This window comes from Crocodylus porosus, unplaced genomic scaffold (assembly GCF_001723895.1).
Source record: "Crocodylus porosus isolate Cpor-Errol unplaced genomic scaffold, CroPor_comp1, whole genome shotgun sequence".
Taxonomy (NCBI): domain Eukaryota; kingdom Metazoa; phylum Chordata; order Crocodylia; family Crocodylidae; genus Crocodylus; species Crocodylus porosus.
This window is the reverse complement of record NW_017728929.1, coordinates 9,097,422-9,123,998: the sequence shown is the minus strand read 5'-3', so window position 1 is coordinate 9,123,998 and position 26,577 is coordinate 9,097,422. Positions and strand designations below refer to the sequence as shown.

Below are 26,577 nucleotides of genomic sequence, written 5' to 3'. Positions count from 1 at the left end.
CGGGAATTGCAAGTGCGTCACCAGGCAGGGCGGGGGCGCGGCCTTATGCGTCAGACGGCGCGGCGCCTTCTGCGCGAGGGGCGCGTGCTGCGTCATCAGGGTGCGCCGGGGCGGGGCCGCTTACCAGCCCGCAGGCGGAAGCACGTGCTTCCCTCCGCCCCGCGGGGAGGAGGTGGAGTTCTCTGTTCAGCACCGGGGGCGGTGCTAGTCTGGGCCCTGGACAGCTGCAGCAGGCGCGTCCTGACAGCTCCTTGCAACAGGCTGGGCTGTAGTGGGTCTTCCAGGCACAGGCACCGTGGGGTGTTTAACCTGCTCGTGGTACTAAGGGTGCCAGCTGCGTGGGGCCCTGGTTCCCCTCGGGACAAGGACTGTCACCTGAAATGCGTAAAACTTTACACATGTCCATCAACTTAGTTCCCCAACCCCCGCTCCTGTAAAAGTACAAGTGGCACCTCTGAGTGTCACCCTTGAAAGGATCTTGTTTCTCCCCTCTTGAGAATCATGCTGGCACCTGTGGGAACAGGAGCTGTATATCCCTTTACAGAGAATATATGTCACCAGGGAATTGCAGAAGCAAAGCGTAGGCTGGTAGCCTGACATTGACGCAGTGTAGAAGTGGTGCTTTGTACAGGCATTCAGCACATTTGCTCTGCACGGTCTGTGACTGGGCTGCAGAGAAGAGTATGAAAATTTTCCATAGGAAAAAGTCATACTCTAAATGTGTCTGTTATCATAGTTGTTGCTAGTTATCTTCATGACTAGCTGTCACTGGGTGTGTCTACATGTGTTAATGCATATTAACCTATTTTACCATTAAAGTGTCACAAAAAATGTTCTTTTGCTAATGAACATTTAAATAGACTAATGCAAATGCACATTTTTCTAGTACTTCATAATGAGGTACTAGGTTTAATGTGCATTACCTAAAGTGCATTAATGAACATGTAGACATGCCCAATGGGTAGTAACTGTTATGCTTTGGAAAGGAGAATGAACGGCAGTTTGTATTTCAGGTATTGAAAACCTCCCCTGTGAACTGCAAAGGAACTTCCAGTTGATGCGTGAATTGGATCAGAGAACAGAAGGTGTGTTCAGGTATTCCCATAAACAGTCAGAATAAATAGCCTTCATATGAAGGGAAAAAACCCAAATCTTTGCGGGGTGGAGGGCAGGGCAGGCTTGCCTTGTTGGGGAAAAAACGTGGAAAAACGAAGTCTTAATACTGGAAAAGGATGCATCTGTGCAGTAAAAGTATATATGCCAACACATACAGTAGAAGTATGAACTGTATTCTCTAGGGAGAACTTTACTCCCAAAGGAATCCTTCTTTTCAAGCAACAAGCAACAAATCAAGCCAGAAAATGTTTAGAATAGTCACGTGTAGTCAAATTGTCTTATACTAAAGCAACAATAGAAGTGTATAATTTCAGATGGCTGGAGAGATTTTATTTTTTAATCTTTTGGCTTTATTACTCCATAATATTTTACTTCTATGATAGATACAGTGGCAATATTAAGGTTTCAGGAGTAACATATTAATAGTTGCTTATAGTATCTGTGTCTAGAATAATGTTTATCAAGACTCCCTTTGTCATGTGATACCCTCCATGCCCATGACATGACATGCTTGGGAGATAAAAATTAGGAGGCATTACTTCCTACTCACCCTTGTACATTATAGATTGTGAAGGGCTGAAAGAGTGTGGCACTAGGAACTATGTAAGTACTAGAGAGAAACAGAGAAAATGCATTGCATGTGTGCAGCCAGTTTTTTTTATACGTGATGTCTGTTTGCTTTGCAGATAAGAAAGCCGAAATTGACAGTCTTGCAGCAGAATATATTGCATCAGTGAAGAGCATGTTGCCAGAGCAGCGAGTAGAGCACATCAAGAAGATTCAGAATGCTTACAGCAAATGTAAAGAGTATAGTGATGACAAAGTGCAGCTGGCCATGCAGACCTACGAGATGGTGAGAATTAAGTAATTGCGTGCTGTGATTGCATGTGAGAGGCTTGCAAAAGAGATCTGGCTGTGAGGGGACTGTAAGTTTGTTTTTTTAATAGGTTCTACCCACCCCTGGAAGTACTCAGTTGAACTGTGATAGGCACAGTGTGGGGGAAGGAGCCATTGAAAGGTTGGCATTAGAAGCCTTGAAAATGACAGGATCATGACTGTTTTCTCTCCTGATTTTCAAGTCTCCTAATAGCATCCTTGACATTGACTACTAGAAGCTTTGAAATTGAAAGGACCTTGTCAGTTCCAGGATGTTAATACCATCGCACTGTGTACTTAATGTGCACTGCTTGCTTACATTAGGTTTGGATAAGTGCATTTTCCATAGTGGAAAAACAGCCCTGTTCAGTCCCCCGGGTAGGTACTTAAATGGAATACACTGTATCAATATTTGGCTTTTCTGTCTCACAGATAGACAGCACTGGCATCTGAACTCTTTTGTTTAGCACTGTCCCACCATGAAACCTTTTTTTTTTGTTATGTGCTATTATCTTTTGTGTTGAGTGAGCTTCCATTGTGGTTACAGCTTAAGCAAGTGCACTGCATCCATCAGTATCTGCTTTTGTAATTTTTGTCCCCTCAGTTCTTCCTAACTATTATGTAATGGTACTGGTAGCGTGAAAATGATCACTGTTGTTTGTCTAGCTATTTTTTGTTGTATTTGTTGGTTTTGCATCAAAAGACCAGTTAAAACAGTCCAGTGAACATTAAGAAATAAGGGAACATACCTTCAGTTATTTTGGTTTCCAAGTGGCTGATGGCAATAAGTTCATGCCAGTGCCCTTTTCTCTAAATTGCACCCAGGACACACAATTTTTCCCCTTACTATCATTGACTGTTGAGCAAGTGAGGAGAGACTTTCTGGTTACTGAGGAGACCGCTTATCACTCTCTTTCCTCTGTTCTTGTAGAGGACCCTGGTCACCCATACCATTGTATATATATTTTTTAATGCCTTTTGAGTGTTTCTGATCTCTCTGCATAGTTTATCTCATAAACTTGCCAAGCAGAGTGAAGACTGCTGTTATGTCTGACACTTGACATGCTTTGTCAGGAGAGAAAATGCAAAATGAGCAAGGCAGAGAATAGAAGCAGCAGCGATGTCTGGTGGCAGTGCCCTTTACTGCAGACAGGGTCCCACAGAAAAAGTGTTGAGTGGACAGGATACAGGGCTTGAAAAGCTGATAGCTACCAGCTCAAAGATTAAGCATACAAGATAGAGTAAAAAAAAATCTGAGCCGCAACATCCCTACATTACAAAAGTGGTGCTGTTCAAACCATAGCCCTGTGACTGGAATGCCACTAAGAGATTTTCTATTTAATACATTTTAAATGTGGCATTAGCACTAGATCAAGACACTGAGCATAAAAAAATGACTATTGTTTGATTATGTTAGTGATTTTGTTAATCTTCACTGAATAGCACATATGCTAAATGATTTGTTCGCTAATATGTTCTGCAATGGTCAAATGATTTGTTCTGCTAATATCAGTGATACTTGTTTAGCATACATTTACTAAATGTTGGTCAGTGAACCCTGCTCATAAAAGTGAGAGGTATATTTTCTTTTTTGATCTTGTTCTATCATTTACCTGTCTGAGTCGTCTTTAGAGTCCTCTTCCTTTTTCTTTTCTCTCATCTTATGTTCCCTTACCTCCTCTCTTTTTCCCTTTTGGGCCCGCTACCTTCTTTCCTTTCCTCTCTTACTTCTTCTCCTCACTGTTTCTCTACAGTATATTTTTCTTCAGTTTATCACTTCTTTTCTAATGTCCACCTTCTCAATCATATAAGAACAAACTGGGTTTGGAAATTGTTGCTATAGAGACCTGGTAGCCCCAAGCAGATATGGAACACTATTTGGGCAGTGCCCAAGTCGCATTCAGTCTCCTGGCTGCTGTGAAAGAGAATGCTCTGAGATTCTCGGTAGAATTATCCATAGCCCTTGTTCCCTTCTTGTGTCCCAAGTCTCCTGGGTGTGATACAGGTGGTGTGAATGTACTGTTAGAGCTTGTGCCAGTTTAACTGAAGATTAAATGTTAGTTGTATGACTTTGTGGATCATGCCTGATGCTGCTTTTTGCTTTTGAGTCCTGCCACCAGCTAGCAGTTTCAGTACCTTTCTCTGCTTCTGTCCATAGCCACTATTTTCACCCAGCCAATTTGATTTGTGTGCCTGCTGTTGCTAAATATCTATTTTCACAACAAGGCATTTGTATAAAGATTGCAGCTTCTGTTTTCAAAATTCTGCAGACCATCTTTTGTTTCCCTTTTGCATAGTCAGTGCAGTATTTTTTTCTGGATCAGAATCCAAAGAGTTAGAATCAGATCCATGTTATCCTAAAAGTTCGGAAAAGTACAATAAGCTACTAGAAACTTGTTATTTGTTGGAGTATGGATTAATACAACAATTAATTTGTACATATACAAATCGTACAGAGTCATAGATAATATGAACTGATGAATGAATGGCCCCAGTGAATATGAAACTTGGCATACTGTATACAGGCGCACAGAAATGCTCGGAAAGTAGCTCATTAGTCTTAGAAGGTCAAGGTCAGCAGAAAGGCTCCAACATCAACAAAGAGTAAATTAAGACCAGCACAGGACACCAAAACAAAGATCAGAGTGACCTGGCAAACAGGTGTCTCTGTCTGGTGGCAAGGGCTCACTAACTGGTAAGAATTACAGTGTGGATGATGTCAGCTAAAGGTGTTTTAGTAATCTGTGAGAACTAGGATGTGTCTGCTGTAAATGCAAAGTTTTGATTGTTGTTTAAAAAAGGGTTCTCAAACTCTTAATACTTTGTGTCTGGCTTAGGGGTTATGTTCACATCCATGCTAGATTTGCAGCCGAGCCAGCTAGCACTGTGTACCAGCTTGTTTGTGGACAGTAAATCTGGCCACATTCTTTGTCACTGAAGACTGAAGTCTGCAGTTTCCTTCTAACAGTGTGGTTGTTAAGGGCCCAGCATCATGGATGGTATTCCAACAGCGCACGTGTGCGCGCACAGGCCAGCCAAACTGAGGGAATCTGACATGACTGGTGTCACCTTACCTATGAACAACAGTAAAGGAGTCAGATAACAACATTGATAGCATCTGCCTTGGTAACATTGGTGACTTACCAGAATTGCACAGTTATTGTAACTAATCAGACTAATTGTTTTTATTTGACCATTGTAGCTTGCTAAAAACTCTTGTCTTCTGGGGGGGAGAAGCAGCAGGTACAGCAGAAATTTGCCAAATATCTTATATTGAAGCAGTCATAAAGCTGACCATGTGACCAGATTTTGGGGCTTGCTTTAAAGAAAATGTAATGGGCCATGCTTGTCACTGATGGCCAAGGGCCAAAAGACTAGTGGGGCCAAAGGATCCTGAATTCTATGGCAGCCTTTGCCCCACAGTTACAAAATTCAGCAGGTCCAAAGACAGATTTTAGCTAAGACTTACAGCAGTCTGTACAGCACCTTCTGTGGTTGTGCTTAGGATTATCTACAGCACATACTTCTTAGGTCTTTAACATAGTTATAAATGTCTTGATAGATTTAGAAATGGAGCCTGGATTAAAATATGATTAAACAGTAGGGGTGCACCGATAGAGATTTTGGGGGGCTGATACTGATAGCTGATTTTTAAGGAGGCATATTGGCCAATACCGATCCGATTTTCCCATGCAGCTGTATCCAGCTGGTAAGTCTGTTGTGATGGAAGAGGAGTGGGGAGAGAAGGGGTGTGGGGTGGGGGAGAACAGATCAGTGCCTCCTGTGGTGAGGGAGGGAGTGGGGTTCGGGTAGGTGTTGCCCAGCCAGGGACGGGATGGCGTGCAGGATGGGGCTGTGGATCGGCTGGGGGGCACAGATGTGGAGTGGCCCCTGCTGCTGCACGCATCCTAGGAGGGCATGGGGGGTGGGGAGCGTGTACCCCTGGGTCTGCGCAGGACAAGGCAGGCTGCAGCTGCAGCCCAAGGGGTGCGCTGGGCTCTTCCCAGTGGGTGTGGGTGGGGGCTGAACCACGCTATGCTTGGAGCAGGCGGCAGTGGTGCTGGGAGGGAGGATTTGGAGTGGCTGCAGACCTCCCTCCCTCCCCCCTGCCAGGAAGAGCCTGGCGCAGTCCCCAGCCCTCAGCTGCAGCCTGCCCTGCCCTGCACTGCGCATATCCAGGAGCACCCCTTCCACCCCCAACCATGTTCTCCCTGGGTGCACACAGCAGCAGGAGCTGCTCCCTGCATCCCCAGATGAACTGTGGCTCTGTCTCACGCCCCACACCTGCCCAACTGGGCAGCCCCTACCCCAGCCCCAGCCCCACTCCCTCACCATGGGGGTCATTGATCTATCCTCCCCATGCCTCTTCCCTCCCCTCTCCTCTTCCACCACAACAGACTTACCAGCTGCACGCAACTCTTCAAGCTGCTGGGCTGCGCTCCTTGCTGCCTGTGTGGTGCGCTGCAGCTGCACGCATGCAGGGGCATTTATCAGCCAAATTATGGGACACATGAGGCTGATTTCCGATATAGGATCAACACCGATATAAAGAAAATTGACTACATCAGACTGCTGTATCTGTGCGCCTCTACTAACCAGCAACCCAAAGAAGGATCTCTTCAGTAGGGCTGAGCTGTTTTAGCTTGCATTGGACTGCTAGATTTTCACTAGTTAGAATAGCTGTAGAGTTGCCAGGTTCCTCTGGTTTTGCTTTCAGCTGTATGGTTTGTTCTCCTATGCAGGTGGATAAACATATCCGACGGCTGGATGCAGACTTGGCTCGATTCGAAGCAGATCTGAAGGATAAGCTGGAAGCCAGTGACTTTGAGAGCCCTGGAGGACGAGGCCTGAAAAGTATGTGAGTTTCATTTGTATTGTGACCAGGGCTGTCTCACTCAGTGCTGGAAAACCTTGTTGTCCAGTGTATCTGTCTCATGCGTTGCAGGTGGGCCTAGATGAGGGAAAGGGAGAATATTGCCTCTCTTAAATTTTAGTGTGTGCTGTTTTTGTTAATGCTCTTCTGAAGTTTAGGCAGCGGTCATAGGCATCACCGCTGACTTGGGCAGAGTAACAAAGAAAATGAGCGACTGGTGTCTCCTGAGCCAGGAGGGCATCTGCCCTCCCCCCCAGCAGGCAGTTGGTGCCGACAGGAGGGGTTGCCCTATGGCCGGTCATGCACGCTGACCCAGAAGTAGTGTTCTCTCTAAGCTGGCTCTAAGAGGGTGCCCAGAGGGGCCAGGGATGCGCCCAGAAGGGCCAGCTGCACTTCTCCTGGTGCCCCACTCCCCTGCTGGCACTAGGGGGGGCACCAGCTCTCCTGCCTGTCCCCCCTACCCGCCACCTAAGCAGGGAACACTGCTGTGAGGGGGTGAACCAGTGCTCTCAGGGGGTGCACTTGCACCCCTGTGTGCTCCCTTCTTATCACCACTGACAACAAATATAGTCAAGAACCTCCTTACCACCCTTGCTGATATATCCTGAGGTGTGGCCCCTTCTCTCACTGATTTAAAAGCAGGCTAAAAGGAAAGTGGGGTTGCAGTGGGAAGAAACTGCACCCATCATCCATAGCTCTTAAATCTTTGAATCTACTTTGGGTTGAGCAAACTTCACCCCTGGTTTGTCTTACATTGAGAGGTATAAGCCCTTTTAGGGGAAAAGGATGATTTGCTTTTTAAGAAAAAATATGAATTAGAAAGAAAAAGCATAAGTTAATTAATATTAAGGGTCCAGTTGAAATTGGCAACAGTAGTGAACTTGAAAAGTTAAAGGAAACCAGTCTTAACTTGGATAAGAAATTTTGTGTAGCAAAAAGTCAAATAAAATACAGAAACAATGAACAGTGTATGGCTACTTTGTGCCTTTAACTTGATAACAGTATGGCTCTGAGGGATGTACTTAAGCTGCTAGTGGAGACAGCGGTATCTTGCTTCTCAACTAGCATGCATAGCCCTTTGGGAAGACTTGAGTAAACTTTAGAAGCGTTGACTGTATGGTTCTTAAACTTTTTGTATTTGAGGCACCCCTCATTAGACTTGAGGCACCTGCCAGTACTTGTTTTTTGACTACAGAAAAATAATAGAGTAATTCTTTTTTTGCAAAGAACTCAGAAAGACCACAACAGGACAGACTGTTCTATGAGAACCCCTATGGGTTTCTCTTTGAAATCTCTGGTTTATCTTGTGAATCATATTTGTACATCTAACAGTGCTAACATTGTGTTACACACTTGAAAGGATTACAAGGGCCCCTCCAGGGTGCCATGGAACCCTGGTTGACAATCACTGGGTTAACTAGATGGTTTTCAATATACAGGCCTGATTCTGTGGTTTACACCCTGTGCAAATATATTGACTTACTTTGTTCAACTACTTTAGTTGCCAACTGGAGCAGAATTTGGCACTCTGCATGTGACATTATTTGTATACCATACACATTTTCTATATCAAAAGGGGTTTATTCATATTAGTTAAAAGCCCTTAAAGTAATATGAGCATCCAGGAAAAAAAATAAAACAGCTGATACTTGATCTGAAATCTAACTAATTTGTAATAATGCTGTCTTTCAGAGGGGCGAAGTCAGAAGGATAAGAGAGGCTCCCGAGGTCGTGGCAGGCGAACATCTGAAGAAGATACTCCAAAGAAAAAGAAGCTGAAAGGAGGGTAAGAGACAAACAACTGCAGGCTTAGTGAGTTTATGGGAAAGTTTTTGCACCTCATGGAATGCCAAGCCGAACTCTAGGCTTTTTTACTCTCCCATCTGAAGAGTCTGTTTTCCTGAAGTATACGTACTAACTCTGCCTTCTCTTCGTTTTTCCCCTTGTCTCCAATGTTGAGGGATCTTTATAGTATTAAGTGTTTGTGTGCTGTGCAAAGAGTTAATGTAGCTGAAACTGTGTCTGTATCCAAGGTGGCAGGAATGTAGCCTCTGATTTTAGCAAACTTGAAGCAAAAAACTTTGCTTTTTTGTGGTTTGGCCTTTTCTGTCAGTTACCACTAATTGGAAAGGTCCCCTAATGTGCAAGCCAGTTTTAAAGAACAGTAATGCATCACTCAGAAATCTTGGAGTCATTTCCAAATTCCTTCTATCCTAGATCATGGGTCTAGATCTTAAATAGACTTGAGTAGTTATTTCATCTAGCCCTTTGTAACAAATAGGAAAGAATCTCCACTCTATTTTTCAAGTGCTGTGTATTAAAAGGACAATGCCAACTAGAATATTTTGAACGGGCTAACTTCAGAACAATTCCATTTTCTCATTGACTACTCTTAAATGGCATATTCTGACTACTTAAAACTTTTTTCCCTTAAAAAGTTAGTCTTTCTCGGCTCCTGTCAATGTCTATAATGGTATTTTTCCAAGAAGGGCAACGTTGATTATAAAGTAATATCAAATAAATGAACAGTTGTAGGAATCTTAGCTGTTATAACCAGAACCACTCCAAAACTGCAGACAGAAATTATTTTTAAGTTACTAGTGAAAAAAGTAGGCTTTCTCTGTGGTTCTGTTTTTTATAGGTCAGTACTCAATGTGTTGTATGGTATGGTTTATTCTTCTCTTTTCCTTTCTCTGCATTTAAAACATCAGACCACTTTGGTTTTATCTATGTTCTAAGTTATTCAGATTTTTTTTGGTGCTTTAATATCTGATATATTTCTTATACCTCCACGTTGCCTTTATTTGTTATTCATGAAGATACAATTTAAGCTAAACTCTTGGGTAGAATTAAATTAAATATTGAGTTTTAAGTGAGCACAAATATTTGACTGTTGCTTCAAACCCTGCAGTGTTTCTTCTTTTACAGATCTGAGTTTGCTGATACCATCCTCTCTGTTCATCCCTCGGATGTCCTAGACATGCCAGTGGATCCAAATGAGCCCACCTACTGCTTGTGTCACCAGGTGTCCTATGGAGAAATGATTGGCTGTGATAACCCAGATGTGAGTGCCTGATGTGGCTTCTTTTCAGCATAGCAAGAATTTGCTTCCCACATACCTTTCTCGTACAGCAACATGTGATTGGGGGTGGAGCGAAACCTGCACTTTTAGGTCACTCATTTTTAGTTTCAAGTATGCTAATTTTCTCTTCTGTTTTCTTTCTCTCTGGTCTGCAGTGTCCAATTGAGTGGTTTCATTTTGCTTGTGTGGACCTTACCACAAAACCAAAAGGGAAATGGTAAGTAGGAGCAAAGGCAAATGTTTACCTTGTTAATTCTCTTCTGCCTCTCTCTTCTCAACCATGAAGAAAAACAAATTCTGTCATCTGGACCTGCTTCAGTACATGAGCTGTGCTTTTACTAACATGCAGGTTTTTAGCCCGTAGTGTTTAGGGATCTTATCTGTGTGTACAAACAAGATAAAACTGGAAATTACTAATAACATTCCTAAAGATTGCTTCTGTTGGAACACAGATTCTCAGATTGCAGTAGGAACAGAATAAAGCCTGAAGGGGATAGTGCTTGGGCAAGAGTTTACAGGATTTCACCCAAGTCAGAGTAGGGTACAAAAAACAGCTTGTATTTATATAGCTGTGTATTCATCAAATTCCTGTGTAGGATGGATATATTTGCTACATAGCTACTGCAGTGCTATAGTTAAAACTAAGGAGGGAGTTTGTACTTTGCCCCTGTCCTTGGGAGTTTATAGTATTTAAGGTGGTACATCCTTTGTTTGGACTGATTTCGGGTCTTTTTCCAAGTTAGACTTATGCAGTTGTCTCAACCTTTTTAATGGGTTTGGGAAAAATTTTTTTTGGCAAGGACGCATCTTTCATACTTTGAAAAACTCCCATCTTTTTGTTTGGAAAACTGAAACCAGCTTTACTGTAAAGCTTTACATTTGGCAGATATATAACCCTGACTGAAAAATTATATCTTGCTAAATAGTGGGGAGGGAAAAGACGCATAATGAGGTTAGAATTACAGGGATTTAAAAACCGCACTTCACAAGAATAACATGTTAATCTGGCTAAGAGAAATATGATTTGCACCAATGCTCTGATGCATTCAAGGCAGGGAGGCACTGAATAATATGGTATGTACATTAATAGTAGGGTGTGTTGTATTATATAAGTGTCCAATTAGGTGGACAAACACATAAGACTATCTGGAAGACTACAGGTAAAATCTGATGCACAGTTCAATTAAATGGGAAAGACTCCCATTATTCTTAATGGACTTAGGAATCCCTAATGTCACTCCCCTCACTCCAAAGAAGCACCATGGCTTCTTTGCTGGTTGTCATACTTTCTGCACCCTCTCCATTAAATGCTTTCCTTTGCCCTTATGTTCTATATTAGAACAACAGCAATAAATGAATTGGATGCTTATGCAGGTGGTTACTTCATTGAGTTAATCAGCTGACTATTTTCCTACCCTTCCAGTAGTGAAGGACTCCTAGCTAAACATCCTTAACATTTGGAGATGAATACTATACTTTTCTGTCCCTAGGTTCTGCCCACGTTGTGTTCAGGAAAGGAAGAAAAAGAAATAAGGAAGGGGAGGGGAATACATACTCTAAGATGAGAAGAAGAATTTAATATATTCCTTCCTTCATGTTGCAATATTATATTTTTGACCTACCTTCTTTGTTCTTATTTGATATTTAATTGTCCAATGGCCAGTTTTAATTCTTGTTGTTTCATACAAATATGACTTGGTGAGGGAGGGAGGGGAAGATAGGGTGGGAAAGTTGTCACAGGGATTTTATTTAAGTTAATGCTTAAACAGCACTGAAAAAAATGTATTACTATGAAGTACCTGGAGCAGCAAGCAGCTGTAATTTCTGCTGTTGTATTGGAATCTGTGAAACTGCCCAAGGCATTTCAGGGGAACGAGTTAACTTTCAGCATGATCCATTGCGACCACCTAAGCAAGGCAGGTATGGAGCTTTGCATAGTGCAAATGAAGGAATTCTGTAGGAATGCAAGCTGCACAACTGAAGTACAGGTTTCCCTCGCTTTATGCTGTACATGCATTCCTGGAAAACATCACATAACTCTAATTTGCATCGAAGGAACCCACTTTACAGTGTAACAAATAAGAATATGTTCCAAGACGTTGACTGTAGTGACCCCCACACCCATTTCTACCACTTTTACAAAACAATTTTAGTACTCACCAGCAGCAGACAGTACACTCAAGCACAAGGTGGTAGTGGATGTTACCATAATAGGGATGGCTGCTACAGAAATGCGTGTAGCAGACAGGCAAGGAGCACAAATCCACACAGGAGACTATATTTTGGTGCAAGTCACTCCCACAATGCACTGCACAAAGCAGCTGACTGCAGGCTTCCATCACACCGATTGTATGAGTTAACTTACCTTTCATGAAATGAATTTTTGGTATCAAAAGGGTCATCGCATAAGAGTGAACTCACACATACCGAACCTGTATAAAGTGAGGGAAACCTGTATGCTTCTTCATTTAGGAGCAAAGTCTGTTTTGGGGTTTTTTTCTGCACAGTTTTATAGTAGTGAAGGCAATCTACAGGCCAGCAAACTTCTTTCCAGTGTGTTATTTCCCCTAAGCCAAGTATAGTGTTTAATTTTTGGTGAAGCATGCTTTGTGTGTGTATGTATGTGTGTGCGTGTGAAGATGTACATCTTTTCGTATTGGAATAATCTCCGTTAAACTTTGCACTGCCATGTTTTGACTTGACCATGTCCCTACTGGCCTCAGTGGGAGAAGAATCTACTCTTTTGGTTTGAATTCCAAGCTGCTCCTATAAAGGGTGTGTCCAATGTAGAAAAAGACTTTCAAGTAGCAAAGGAAGTGTCCTGTGTTGTTGCTAGTAACAGTGATAGAGCAAGACAGTCGCACCCTTCCTGCCTTTCTTCAGAAATCCCTGAAGATCTTTACTGTGAAGACAAAGAGTGTTGTTATGAAGAGAGTGGGGTCTGACTTCCTCATGCTCTAGCATGGAGGTCCATTTTCATTACTTATATTTCTATAAGGTGTATCTCTACCTGCATTATATCTCTGTGTTGCACATTTGGTAAATGATCAGAAAAAAGCTTTAAAAAGACAATAACATTGTGGGAACATATATAGGTTTCTGTGATGTTTCAGCAATGCGGAAATGGAGCCCTTTGATTTTATCTACATGGGTAGATTTTCTGATTTTTAACCTGAGTCCATTGCAAAACCACTGCTCGTGAAACAGAAGCCCACAGCAGGGATGTTTATAAAAATAACTTCTTGTTTGGAAATTTGCTTACCATCAATTTTTATGAGCTGCCCTTCAGTTTGACAGCTAAAATGTGAATCTTGCTATTGTTGCCATGTCATACACTGCAATGAAAGGAAGAGAAAGCAATCCAGGCGGAGGAACAAGAAATCTCACAGACACATTTCCTCATTTTTCCCCTCTTGTTGAGTTCTTCCTGGTTTGAGAAGTGCTGAGGCAGGCAGCAGAGGGGAGTTTATTTCCTATATTTTGGGAATCAACTGCCTGTAGCCACAAATGACTGTTCCAGGGCACTGCTTTGCCAGTAAAGCATATCCAAAATACAGCAGTGGTCTGGCCATGTCTGCTGTATTATATACCATTGGATTGGCATCATGGGGTTTTAGTGTAATAGAACTGGGTCCACAGCCTTAAAAAAAATGAAGAAGGCAGGCTTTTGCAATCAGCCACTCCAGTGTTTTCTTTAAAAGAGCAAGCCAAAAAACAAGCTAATCCTTTTACAGAAAGAACATTGACTGATGACATTTTCATTCGTATTTTTATAAAAGATGAATGCAAACACAGCTCTTATTGATTTCTCCTTTCCCATCTCATGCTCTGTGCATGCAGCTTTGTAGAAGACAGCAGATAGAATCGTCATAGAAAAAAGCCCTCTTGGTATCAGTGTAGATTTTCTTGTGAAGGTCTCTTAACTTTTTTATCACATCAGCTACAAAACACATATATATATCTCCAAGGTCCTGAAGCTTAAATTGTGATGTTGTACATGTCCCTATTGTGTCACATCACTCCATATTATACACAAAGTTGTCATATGTATGTTTACAGGAATATGTCTTTTTTTTTTTCATTTTAAAATGAACATGCCAAGAATAAATGCATGCAACTTAAAAACAGATTGCTAGGGGGAAGGGGAGAGAGCACAGTTGCAGTGGGGGTTAGAGTTAGTCCTTTTAAGGGTCTTGCCCCTGTTTAGTAAATCTTTTCATGATACCTCATGAATGGATGTGTAGTGCAGTAACCAATGAGTAACACCTGTACCTCGTTAATCTGCTACACTGGATTTCAAGTAGGAATGTCACTGTGTTCTGAAGACCGTGTAATATTGATGATGTTCCAGGTTCCATTTTTCCCCTTCCCTCCAATCATACAATATTGTAGATGACATTTTATTAAAAAAATACTTTGAAGAAAACCTTAGTGGAATAATTACAACAGTTTAAGTGTTTTGATTAAACTGAATCTCAAAACCTTATGCACCTCTGTGGAGGTCTTGCTGGATAAGCACCATTGTAGACTTGAGCAGCTATAACTTCTCAACACAGAGCTGACTACTATTAACTCAGAAGAGTTGGTCACTTAGGGCAGCAAACTATTTTAGTGATTTTTTTTTTTTTTTCTCTGAGTGAGTGCCTAGGGTTTGGAAAAAAGTTTGCCTTCTGTTTTACCTGAGGAAGCAAAAGACATAGGGTTTAACACCTTGTATTTGTCCTGAAGATGAAAAATATGTCTCTGATGGGAACTGTAAATAGTAGGTGAGATCACAGATATACCTTCCTTAGAGTACAACCTCTCAAGTGTCTTGGATCATGAGAGTTAAAACAGAGTTAGAGCAATAAAGCTGTCCCACGTTGAACATATCATAACAAACAGAGACTCTAATAATCAGTTGACAGACTTAGGAGCATCTGTTCTCCATTTCTGAGTTTGGGTTTGTTTGGCTCCATTTTAAACAAGAACATCAATAACCATAAGTTTTGGTCACAAAAGAATTCAAGTCCTGAATTTTGAATGTAGTGTTAAATGTACATTATCTGTGTGGAGATGGATAAATAGAACTATGAGAGATTTAAAAGTAGTGTTCCACTAAAGATTGTCAAAAAAAGCTTTGTCAAACACTTTCATATTTTGTGGTGTTCAGCTTTATCACAATTCATCCAAATTGGAGATGATGCAACTTTTAAGCTGATTTATTGTATCTTTATTTTCAAAGGAATTAGATCTATGTTTCCTTTGTCAATGGAAGAGAATGTTATAAATCTTTTTATTAAAAATAATGTAAAGTTAAAATGTATATCTGTATTTTTGGATCATGTTATAGATAATGGATATATTGTTATAAATAAAGTATTTTTGGGAAAAAAAGAAGTCTGAGATGACGTTGTGTCAGGGGCCTGGGATAAAATTTAAGTTTGCACAAAGGGAACATGTATAAATACTGCCACAAATAATATAGTGGGTGGACATGCCTGCATCTGAAGATTTGGTCTTGTGACTAATGCTCACCATTGGCTCTGTTTCCTTTGTATTTAACAAAGGGTTTTATAACATGACTTACTTTATATATTTGAAATGTGAGTGGCAAGTTCCCTACATTTTATCCATTGTCTAGAATGTGGTGATGGAGTGAGGATTGTGTTGGACTCACTAACTTCTATTGTGGTTGCCAGTATGTTTGCCACACTCAATATGTCACTGTGGTCCTTGAGGCTAGTAGCATAACTCTGCCATCTTGTGAAACAGTATCTGGCTCTCCCCTTTCCTGAATTGTTCCTTGCCTAATATGTTATGTCACTGTCTTAGAAGATGATAGCTTTTGTGTGTAAGGCCCTGTATGAAAGTAGTTACCTACTTTTCGGACAGAAACAATCCCAAACTTTTTCAGAGTGCAGAGTACATGAATTGGTATCAAATCATAGTAGTAACATTTTGTACTTGCATAACTTCACACAGGGTCCAAGGCAGAGGAGAATCTAGTCTACCACAGACCTGTCTGACCTATTGCAGGCAGGATTTAAGGAAAAGCTCTTTATCACCATCTAAAGGTGCAGTGGGAGAACCTGAGGCAGTGTTCTTACCTTGTTTTGAGCTAGTTTGCATAGGCTAGCTTCTTGTGCCTCCGATGGGCAAACAGCTTCATTGCATCTGCTGGCATACACCACGCCTTATGTATACCAGCAGAGCTCAAAAAGTATAATTTGGACTTTCTGCACAGTTTGTATCCCCATGCTATTATGTATTTACTGTGCAAGGGTAGACATATATAAGAGGAAGGGAACAGTAGAGCACATAAAGATTGGAGGAACACTTAAGTTTGATTAAGGGGTGTTCTGAATGGGTGAAATGATCAGTGACTCCATTCGAGTCTCAAATCCAAATGTATTAAACACGTAAGCGATACCACTACTTGAGCAAAACACTGAATGGTCTGTAAAGGTATTTTTACACAGACTGTCCTAACAATGCATGATGACTCAGCTGATCAGGGATCATCATGGCACATGAGACCAGTATGGTCTCTTCTGGCTTGGTGACAGCTCCCCAGACTTAAGTTGTTTCCTTAGTCTTTATACCCTTTTACAGCCCTCTTCTGTGTATTCTACAGATGGTCATGCTATAGATCCTTACCAGCTACCATTTACACTGGTGGTTTCCTCATCAGTTGGTCACCCTCTGTCACCTTCAGCTTGTTTCTTTCTGAACTTGCTTCTCCCCTACTGAGCTATCCTTGGGTTTTGTTTGCTTTTTCCTATTCTATCTTGTTTTCCTACATTCTACAGCTATCTACATTTTGTTTTGCCTACAGCCGTTGTTTACACTACTTTTGTGCTGTTGCCTCTTTGTGCATTTTGCTTGCAGCTCATGTCCATTCAAAGAAAAGGAGACAAAATGGCATCAGTTATGCCAAAACAGCTTTTCAGACCTACAGTTGCATCTGGTGGCATACACTTCAAGTTATGTATACCACCAGAGCTCAAAATGTATAATTTGGACTTTTTGCGTGGTCTGTATCCTCATTCCATGATGGATTTACTATGCAAAAATAGACTTATAAAAGAGGAAGGGGAGTGTCAGAGCACCTAAAGGTTAACCAGTCTCATCTACATGGTACATGGCTGTAGCAATCACATGTGTTTACACATGACTGGCAGCTACTTTGCCATAGCAGTGCATTTCCCTGTTATAGTGAGCCATTACTGCAAAGTAGCAGCTAAAAATAACCATGCACCATTACTGCACTGTGCATGAGTATTTCCAAAAGGAAGTACTAAACCAGTAACAACATCACTGTAGGGCAACATGTAGATGCACTCTTAGTGGAAGAACTGGATCAGCCTATCTAGAAGGTAGGAGACTATTAATTTATTAGTTTTGTTTATTGGACTGCCAAAAAAGGAGCAAGCTGTTGACAAAACAATCCCTTATTGTCAACAGAATAATTTCCCATTCTGATCTTCCAAAAAGCTCACTTGTTTTAATATACAAAAATAGAATTAGTTTTTTTCCAGGTTTCATCACTCAAAATCATGTATAGCTTTCAAAAGTTGGAAGTATATTTTACATGCCATTCCCCTAGTAGAGACTGTAAAGGTGAAAACTTCAAAATGTGCTGATCTAAAATACTTTTTTGATTGTGAGAATATCTGTCTCTATTGGGAAATTAGTTGTTACAGAAATTCACTCAAATTCTTAAGTATTTAAATTAATCGTGCTCAACTTCTTCTAAAATGCTAATATCAGTTAAGACATTTTATTACATTGAGTTATTTTCTACATACCTGAACACATTCACCGTTTGTTATTTACATATCACAAAAGTGCACTAAACATTTGAAGTCTGCTGTGTATTAAAACTTTGTATAGGATGTCAGCTTCACATGCAAGAACACTAAGACCTTGAGAAGTAACATCCTAAACCTTTTCCTGTAGGGACCTGTCTCCTAGAAAAGTAACAGGACTTTCTACTATAAACTCAACAGCTTTCAATGCAGGGAGCTGTAGACTATTCAAAATGAAATGGGGTGATAGGGTAGGGAAAGGAGAGGTCTTAAAATGGGCACAGCTACCTACAATGCAGGTTTCCCTCACTTTATGCTGTACGTATATTCCTGTAAAATGGTGCATAACTCAAAACTGCATAAAAGGAACCCAATTTACAATGTAACGAATACGGATACCTTCTAAGACCTCGACTGTACTGACCCTCAGACCCATTTCTACCACTTTTACAAGACAATTTTGGTACTCACCAACAGCAGACAGTACATACAAGCACAGGGTGGTGGTGAATGTTAGCATAATGGGGATGGCAACTACAGAAACGTGTCACAGACAACGAGCAAGGAGCACAGATCCACACAGGAGACTACATTTTGGTGTGCATCATTCCCACAATGCACCGCACAAAGCAGCTGACTGCGGGCTTCCACCGTACCAATTGCATAAGAGTGAATTTACCCTGCATATAATGAATTTTTGGTATAAAAAGGGTCATTGCATAACAGCGAATTCACACATACAGAACCTGCATAAAGCGAGGGAAACCTGTAGTGCAAACCATGTGACAGAAGAGATAGACAGCTACAGGAGATCTTTTAAGATCCTTTGATAATAGTCAATTTCAGCAGTGTTCAATCTGGCCTGTGGGCTGGATCCAACCTGGGGTTGGTGCATGGCATTGAGTGGGTTCCAGTGCACCAGTTAAGCCCCACATGCTGGATCCAGCCACCACTGGGATCCCATGCACCAGCACAGGCTGATGCATGGGGCCATGTTATCTGGCTTGGAGAGCTTCCCGCAGGTCCAAAAATTTGGCAGTGGGGGAGCAGAGGCAGCATTAATTGCCACAGCTTCCAGAGCCAATGCAGTGAATGCTGTCACTACTTTCCTCACCACCAAATGTCTGGACCTGAGAGATGACACAGCCCTACAGGCCAGATTTGGCCCATGGGCTAGAGATTGAGCATGGCAGTCCTATCTGATGGGCTGCTTTTTTGCTGGTCCCAGGACAGGAGTGACAGGCTGCCCTAAAGACCCACTCTCTCACAGGCTGATGGTCGAGGTGATGCTATTATATCTGAATGCAAAAGATTTGGAAAAACTGAGCCAGGGTGGGGGTAACTGGTACTGTTTGACTGTGGCCGTATGCACGGGAGTGCGGGGACAACAGCAGCGAGGACATTTGAAGGGGTCCATGCCGGGGGATGAATCACAACAGCTGGTTCTGATGCAGCCGGTGCCACCCGGAGCTGCCTGCCAAGCCACAGGGTGGCAGAGAGGGGCCATGTTTAAGACCGTTTGACTCGAGTTTTGGTGGCGCTCGACCCTCTGCGTGAGACGGAGGTGTCGCGGGTTTGAACGGAGGAGGCAGGGCCTGTTCCGGCTTCACGGGGCTGCTCTGCCTGGGCTGCAGACAAGGCTGGGTCGTCCACGTGCGCAGTGACGCGGGGCACTGGTAGGGTTTGGCCGGCAGGGGGGTGTTGGTTGGGCTGGTGCGAACCTGAGCCGGGCCGAGTGGACGAGCACCGCCGCGCCCCAACCGCCATCGCGCCCTGACAAACGAAAGCAGCGAACAGGCGGCGGCGGGGCGGGGCCACAACTACCTCCCTGTGGCGACCCCGCCCCTCGCGTGACGCCAGGCCTAGCTCCGCCCCTACGCGCTGTGCGCATGTGCAAGGTCTCCTGGTCCAGCCCTGGGGGGAGGGGCGAGCGCCGGGCTGGAGAGGTGCTTCCCAGGAGGCGCCGCGCGGGGTTGGGAGGGGGAGGTTTTTAGTCGGCGGAAAGAAAAACGAAAGGGTAGGATCGGCGCGCGCAGCTGGAGGGCTCCGCTTCCGGTCTCGGTAAAGCGGGCGGGAGGTGGGGTGCTGCACTGCACCCACTGCACTACACTGCGCGGTCCTGGCGGCGGTTGGCAGTACCCGTCCGCCTGCCCAGGCACTGGCGGTGTTGCTCCTGCCGGGTCTGCAGGGCGCTGGCAGTGTGCCTCCTGCCCTGGCTCTGGCTGTGGCGGGCACTGGTCCTACCCGCGCGGGGATTCCCGGGGCAGACGTCCGGCCAGGTTCCCGGCCTGGCTGTGCCCACCTGCCCCCCCCGGAGCAGAGCCCCGCGTTGTGGGCCAGAGGAAGGAGGAAACACCCCCCTCCCCAACTGGCTCTTCTAGAGTCCTGTCCCGGCCCCGCATGGGAGGTAGTGGCTAGGCACCGCTTTGCCTTGGCAGCACCTTCCCTGGGTGATGGGAGCTTTGCGTCCCGTGGGGGCCTGGGCACGCGGCTCTACCCCGCGGGGGCTTGTGGTGGCAGAGACCTTTGGGCCTGGAGTCAGGTGATCAGGGCTGTAGGTTGCCTCAGGAAATGGAGCCGTATAATATTGCATGATCTGTGCAGTTTTGTGCTGCTGCTGCCCAAGCTCATCTCTGTTGTTGCTCTCTTTAGGGCTGGCTTTATTCAGCCAACCTGAGGTAGAGTGAGGCACTCACGGGCCTCACACCAACAGCCATTAAATTAGTTGCAATCTTCCTGCTGATTTCAGAGGATGTTGAGGTCAGGCCTATTGTAAGTGCCATTACTACAGGCTGGAAAAGGGCAGAGGTTTTCTCATTGGCTTGTGCAACTGAAAAGAGGGAGAGTATAAACTTGTCAGTGATAAATGATGGTTCTCATTTCCTTCTATAACCTTTACTAAATGCTCTAATAGGAGGAGATATCTTGGGGGAAGGTGAGGGAAACCAACCTCAGCAATTAATAAGCAACACAGGGCAGATTTATTGACTTAAATTCATTAGGGATTTTCATTGGTTCATTCATATCACGGCCAACAGTGCAGGACATGGTGACACTGCTCCTGTTTGTACAAATACAAAGATAGACATGTCTTTAATGGCACACTATACTAGTTTTTAATTTCTAGTTGTTAAAATAATAGCATTTTTCTTTGGCTGAAGTGGCTTAATTCTGTGCTGAGACCTAGATCCTTACGTCTTCCAGTGTTTTTAAGGGAGTTGGCTGGGATATCTAAATGCCTTCAAGAATCTGAGCCAGAGCTTTTATTTCTCCCATGGCAGTGTTTTCCCTTTGCCTTCTGGAGCAGTTAGGACCAGCCCTCTGTTGTTTCTGGCTGCCTGAACTATTGTGGTCCTGCAGGTACAGGCAACCCTCTTCATTCTCTGTGTGTCAGGATTGTGGAATGGAAGTGATGGGGTAGATTTTGGTCTTGGGAGTCTTACAGTGAAAAAAACTAGCCCCGTTTATAGCGCTGGCAAACTTGGATGATAACATTCCCACATCATGGGAAATGCAAAGAACATAGGTCTAATTTTCTAGTCCCTTTTACTTTGTAGTGGAGAGTTAGGTGTCCAGTGTTTATAAATGCAAAACTCTAGAACTCTTGGTTCAGAGATGATACCTTTTAGGCCAGGCTTGTCCAATATACGGCCCATGGGCTGCCATGCGGCCCATGAAGTCATTTTTTGAGGCCTGTGGTGCTGCAACGGGAAACGAAAGTAAACACTGTTTACTTTCATTCCCACCCCTTGTCCCTCCCCCAGCCCCTCGGCAACTTCCTAATGGCTGCTGAAGGGCTGGGGAAGGGACAAGGTTCCCACGTGCACTGTGTCATCTTGACGTTGCCGACATGGTGCGTGTGGGAAGAGGAGTAGCCATGTGCCACTCGGGACAGGATGAGCACAGCTGGAGCGGCAGGGGCTCGGCTGCACTTCCTACCTGCGCTGGTCAGTTCCGAGCAGGACATGGCTCTGCCACTGCCTCTGCTGGCCGGTGCTGACCCAGGCAGGTCTGTCCCATCTGGAGCAGCATGCAGCTGAAGCCGGCTTCCCACATGCTGCTGGGGACAAGAGGAGGCAGGCCAGGTAGGCACCAGCCAGCAGAAATAGCAGCGGAGCCGTGTGCCGCTCAGGACTGACCGGCGCAGGTAGGGGGAAAATGCAGCCGAGCCCCTGGCGCTCCGGCCGGGCTCGTACTGTCCCAAGTGGCACATGGCTCTGCTGCCGCTTCTGCTGGCCGGTGCAGACCCGGCCACTTCCTCCCATCCCCAGCAGCACGGCGCTGTGTGCCATTTGGGACTGACCAGCGCAGGTAGGGGGAAAGTGTAGCCAAGCCTCTGCTGCTCCGGCTGGGCTCATCCTGAGGTTCATTTAGTGTTTGTAAAATGCTTGGAGAGCCCCACATAGATGCACTGCATAGAAATGCAAAATATATTTTGACTTATTTGGTTGGCACCTTGAGCTGAGATTTTCCAAGATGAGTCCTTCCATTCAAATGAATGGGATTTAGAGGGCTCCAAATCTTTTATGACAACTTTGTAACGTGCCAATCTGTACCCCTTTTTGTAAATCTCTGCCATAGTTTGGAAGCTCAGCCAAAGAACATAAGAGCTTCTGAACATAAAGAGCATAAAAAGTGCCATGCTCGGTCAGCCCCATGGTCCATCTAGCTCAGTATCCTGTCCCGAACAGTGGTAGAGGTGGATGCTATAGAGGGAGAGTTTTGAACTGGTTAGACCCATTTCATTGTGACTTCCTGCAACTTCATTGGTGTCAAAGGTCATGTGACATCACTTCCTGATGTGATACCACTTCCTGTGAGGCCTTTGAATATGGCTTGCAGGCCCACTGGGTGATAAAAAGTTCATGATCTGGCACCACATTCAAAAAGGTTGGACACACCCCTGCTTTAGACCAACTAAGAAATCACAAAAATAAAATCTTTTTCTGCAAGCTTTTGGGCACACATGCCCTTCCTCAGGCTCTGGGAAAATTAAGGATGGTAAAAAGTCCCCACAGGTAGAAAATAAACGTAATTTTTGGACAGAGGAAGTTGAAGGTCTGTTCCTTTGGGTCCATGAGAGTGTCTTTGTGAGTTGCTCTTTGATGTGCAGCTAAGGAAGGATTCCTAACCTGGTGGTGTCAGATGGCAAAAAGGCAGGGAGGTGTAGAAATCTTTCTTGTTCAGCAATGAAGTTCAAATCTAAAATTGGTTAAAATTTGGCATCTTCCATGTTTCAGGGATGTATTTGGTAGCTGTGTTGGCAGAGTCGATCTGAGCAGGGTGCAGGGCCAAGGGCAAACCAGCCCATGTTGGGCCCCGCCCCTGCTCTGATCTTGGATCCGAAGAAGCTGCTGCCACCATCTGTAGTGGTGTGGGGGTGGGGGGGTAAGAGGGGATAGCGAGTGGCTAGACATGGCACCACCGCTCCACCCAGCTCTGCATCGCTGTTGCTCTGCACCGCAGGGCCCCCCAAAGCATGGGGCCTGGGGTGATCACTCTGATTTGTCCCCCCTTAGGGACAGCCCTGAGTGTTGGTCCAAGGTGTTTATAAATGCATACTTTCTTCAGGATAGGCTTGAGCTGTGTGAGTAGAAAGTGTTGAGGGCAAACCTATTCTGTCATGTGCAGTGTGAGGACCAAGGAAATATTTATGCAGGAATTATAGTTTGAATTATTGTTATGCACCCATATCTCAATTAAAGACATGAAATCTTATGTATTGTTTTCATTAGTGATATCCAGTAGTGCTGGAGGCATTGGCTTCCTGTATAAGCTGTTGTTTCAGTCTGGATTCCCCTGGATGTGTGCAATAATACACTTATTGACTTTGAAGCTATCCAGTTTGCAAGTGTTAATGACCTTTTGCTTCCTAGAAGAGTTTGTTTTTCCCTGTGTTTCTGTCTCCAAAAACAATAGTTCATGGGGGGGAAAAAAAATTCTGTAGATGAGGTCTAGGGAGTGACCGGAAGAATCCAGACGAGGTATTAATCTTCTGTTTGCATTTCAGGGATACCATGGCTATGTCATCTCTAGTCCAGTGTCATGTGGGTTGGTGCTGTTTGACCCTACAAAGATGGCAGATGAACTGCCAGAACAGAACCTTGGCAGCATGGACCAGTGCTACAGCCCAGCGGACACACAAGCAGAAGAGACTTGCAGAACAACTCAGGATGGCAAAAGTCAGGCCATCCATCTTGTGGAGGGCTGGTCCCCTTGGCAGGAGAGCTCTCCATACTAGCTTCACCAGCTCCCAGGAAGTGATGCTGACCAGTGAGCGGTATGGAGTGCAGAGGCTGCCCTTCTCCCATGTTTCTGATAGTGACTTGGCTTTCTTTGAACACATGATACCAGGTGGAGTCATAACAGACCCAGAAGAACTGAAACCTTTTAACGTGGACTGGCTGCAGTCAGTCCGAGGTAGATGTTTTTAGGTTTTGGCAAATCTCAGTCTCTATTCACCATTATATCAGGATGAAAAATGAAAAATTTACAGATGAAAAATTCAGTAGATCTGCCAGACTTGTAATGGAGTTCGTTTATATTCATCTTGCAGAATCAGTTTGGTTATTAGAACTAATCAAAACCTTACATTTAAAGTATTTTTTCTGCTTTGAGCTTGGGTTAGATGACCTCCTGAGGTCCCTTCCAACCTGAACTTTCTGTGATTCTAATTCTTTTTCCATGAAAAACCCCCACTTCTGAGGGAAATTTTTGTTTATATTGGGGCTTTCATAAAGAAACCCAAACAAAAAACAACCCCCAGAAACAAACAAGCAAAAGAAACAAAAAAAACCAACAACAAATGGATTTGATTGCTGAAAACAGGCATTTTAACAAAATGTTTGGAGAAGAAAGGGACACATTTTTTTTGTTTGTCATTATTTTCACAAGAATCAGAAACGTTTCCTATTCACCTCCATTGGTGATTTAATTGGAAACACAGCCTTTGTTTATATAAATATCCAAGGTTTTTCCTTGTTTTGGGGTCCATTTTAAAGTCAAATTCATCCATTGAAGATGTTTTTATGTAGTTTCTTAAGACAAAATTAAATGGATTAAAACAGAGGAGATAGTTTCAAATACATAAGGAGTCAAAAAACTTCTTTTAATTATTCCCAGAGTGGAGGGGTTGGGTGTTATCCTGAGAATTGGGCTAAAAAGTGTCACAGACAACTTGTAGATGTAGGTGGACTCCCTGACATGTGCTTTGTACATAGTTAAACTTAGTAACCATTTTTTTCCTCAAGCCAGGTGTTAAAACTATTTGGCTGTAGCGTGTAATCCTTCAGCCTTCCTTGCAGCTAAATCCAAGATGTGAGCTGGAGTTTGTCTTCACGAGGGTCATTATTACTGTCCACCTATTTATTCTCTGGGTTATGTCTTCCATGACTGCCAGTACCAAGGCAATGAGAGAGAATACTGGACTGAGTGAAGCTGATTTAAGTATTATTAGATGTGTTGCTATGGAGCAGACAAGTGGCGTGTCTGGCTCAGTATTCTGTCTTTCTCCAGTAGCCTGTACAAGTGAAAGTTGACTGTTACTATATCTGGTCAATTCTACTAGTTCTTTTGAGGAAAAAATATCCCTGTAATCCTAGGTTCGTATGTACACTGAAATAGGCATTTCCTGGATTTGCCATAATAGTAACCATCGGATCTTTTTTGATTTCTGCCCACTTCATGTATGTGCCATAGCAACATGGTCTACCTCAGGGGTTTTCAACCTTTTTGGATCAGTGTATCCCCCAGCAGGAGGAAGGTGGTGCATGGCTGAATGTGGAGTGGCAGCAGCCGCCACTGCATACAAGCTCCTCCTGCGTCCAGAGTGTACGGTGCCTGCATGGCAGTGCAGGATGGTGCATGGCAGCGCTCTGTCCCCAGCTGCCTATGCGTACACCCTAGGGCCTTCTCAAGTACCCCTGGAGGTACACGTTCCCCCTGGTTGACAACCCCTGGTCTTCCTGATTGTAAAATATGCATTGTGGTGCTTATCCTTTAAAAGTGTTTGAAGATCAGCAGCTGAAACATTCTCTGTGTAAGACCAATTCCTTTGCAGCCCATCATTGCCATTTCTGAATGGCATGAACTGGAGCAACATTTTGCCTTCTCCAGTCCTGCTAACTGAAGGAACAAGTGCCCTTGCATCCTTATTTTGTGATCTGGTGCATGTAGTCTTGGTATGTTCTGTTGCTACCAGCACCAATAATTCTGATTCTTTTTTTTTTTTTTTTTTGAATTAACATCTGTTTCATACTGATTTTGCATTTTTGTAGGCTCCAGTAAGTTGTTGCTGAGGCCACGGACAACTGCACAGGTATCTGAGATTCTCAGGTAATCTTTTTAATGAGTCTTAATCCTTAAATGCTTTGGTTTTGTAATTCCTGTATTCTACCTGTGCTCAGCTCTGTTAATTATTTTATTTTATCATTTGACATTGCTTTGAAAAATTAAATCGAGAAATCAGGTATATGAATGAGCAAAATTCCATTTAACTATGAATGCTAGATCAGGAGAGCTTCCACATTTTTAGAGAGAATGGGTTCCTAACTACAGATGCTTTCGCTAGGTGAACTATTAATAGAGCTGGATGGGAATAAGGCAGATCAGAGACTTGAAGTTGGGCCTTCCCTGACACATTCCCACTCCCCCTCAAAGCAAAATTTTAAAGATCTCTTTGGTGCTGGTGTGAAGTCAAAGCAAATGCCAGAGCCTGGAAATATTTCACAGAATGGAATTCCTGTTTTTCACTCAGCCCTACTTATGACTTGCCAGGTGTTCTGTTTGACTTTTCAAATCTATGCATCTCTGGCTTCAGTTAGAAAATCATAAATAACAGT

At 43.6% G+C, this 26,577-nt stretch overlaps 1 protein-coding gene across 6 annotated transcripts in view; it reads left to right on the top strand.

The window, feature by feature from the left end:
- The window catches only part of ING5 (inhibitor of growth family member 5), a 40,704-nt gene that overhangs the window by 295 nt on the left and 13,832 nt on the right, over positions 1 to 26,577 (top strand). Inside the window, exons 1-9 of one of the 6 annotated variants that reach the window (XM_019542996.1) lie at positions 126 to 144; positions 1,014 to 1,085; positions 1,803 to 1,969; positions 6,735 to 6,846; positions 8,558 to 8,651; positions 9,794 to 9,929; positions 10,103 to 10,164; positions 23,748 to 24,157; positions 26,014 to 26,071. In XM_019542996.1, coding sequence (XP_019398541.1) covers positions 1,058 to 1,085; positions 1,803 to 1,969; positions 6,735 to 6,846; positions 8,558 to 8,651; positions 9,794 to 9,929; positions 10,103 to 10,164; positions 23,748 to 24,157; positions 26,014 to 26,071 — 1,067 coding nt within the window. In that variant the 5' untranslated portion in view covers positions 126 to 144; positions 1,014 to 1,057. Of the gene's footprint in view, positions 1 to 125; positions 145 to 1,013; positions 1,096 to 1,802; positions 1,970 to 6,734; positions 6,847 to 8,557; positions 8,652 to 9,793; positions 9,930 to 10,102; positions 10,165 to 11,437; positions 14,044 to 19,747; positions 19,799 to 23,747; positions 24,158 to 26,013; positions 26,072 to 26,577 lie in introns of those variants that run through there. The other 5 variants (XM_019542995.1, XM_019542999.1, XM_019542997.1 and 2 more) reach the window with 5 other exon arrangements.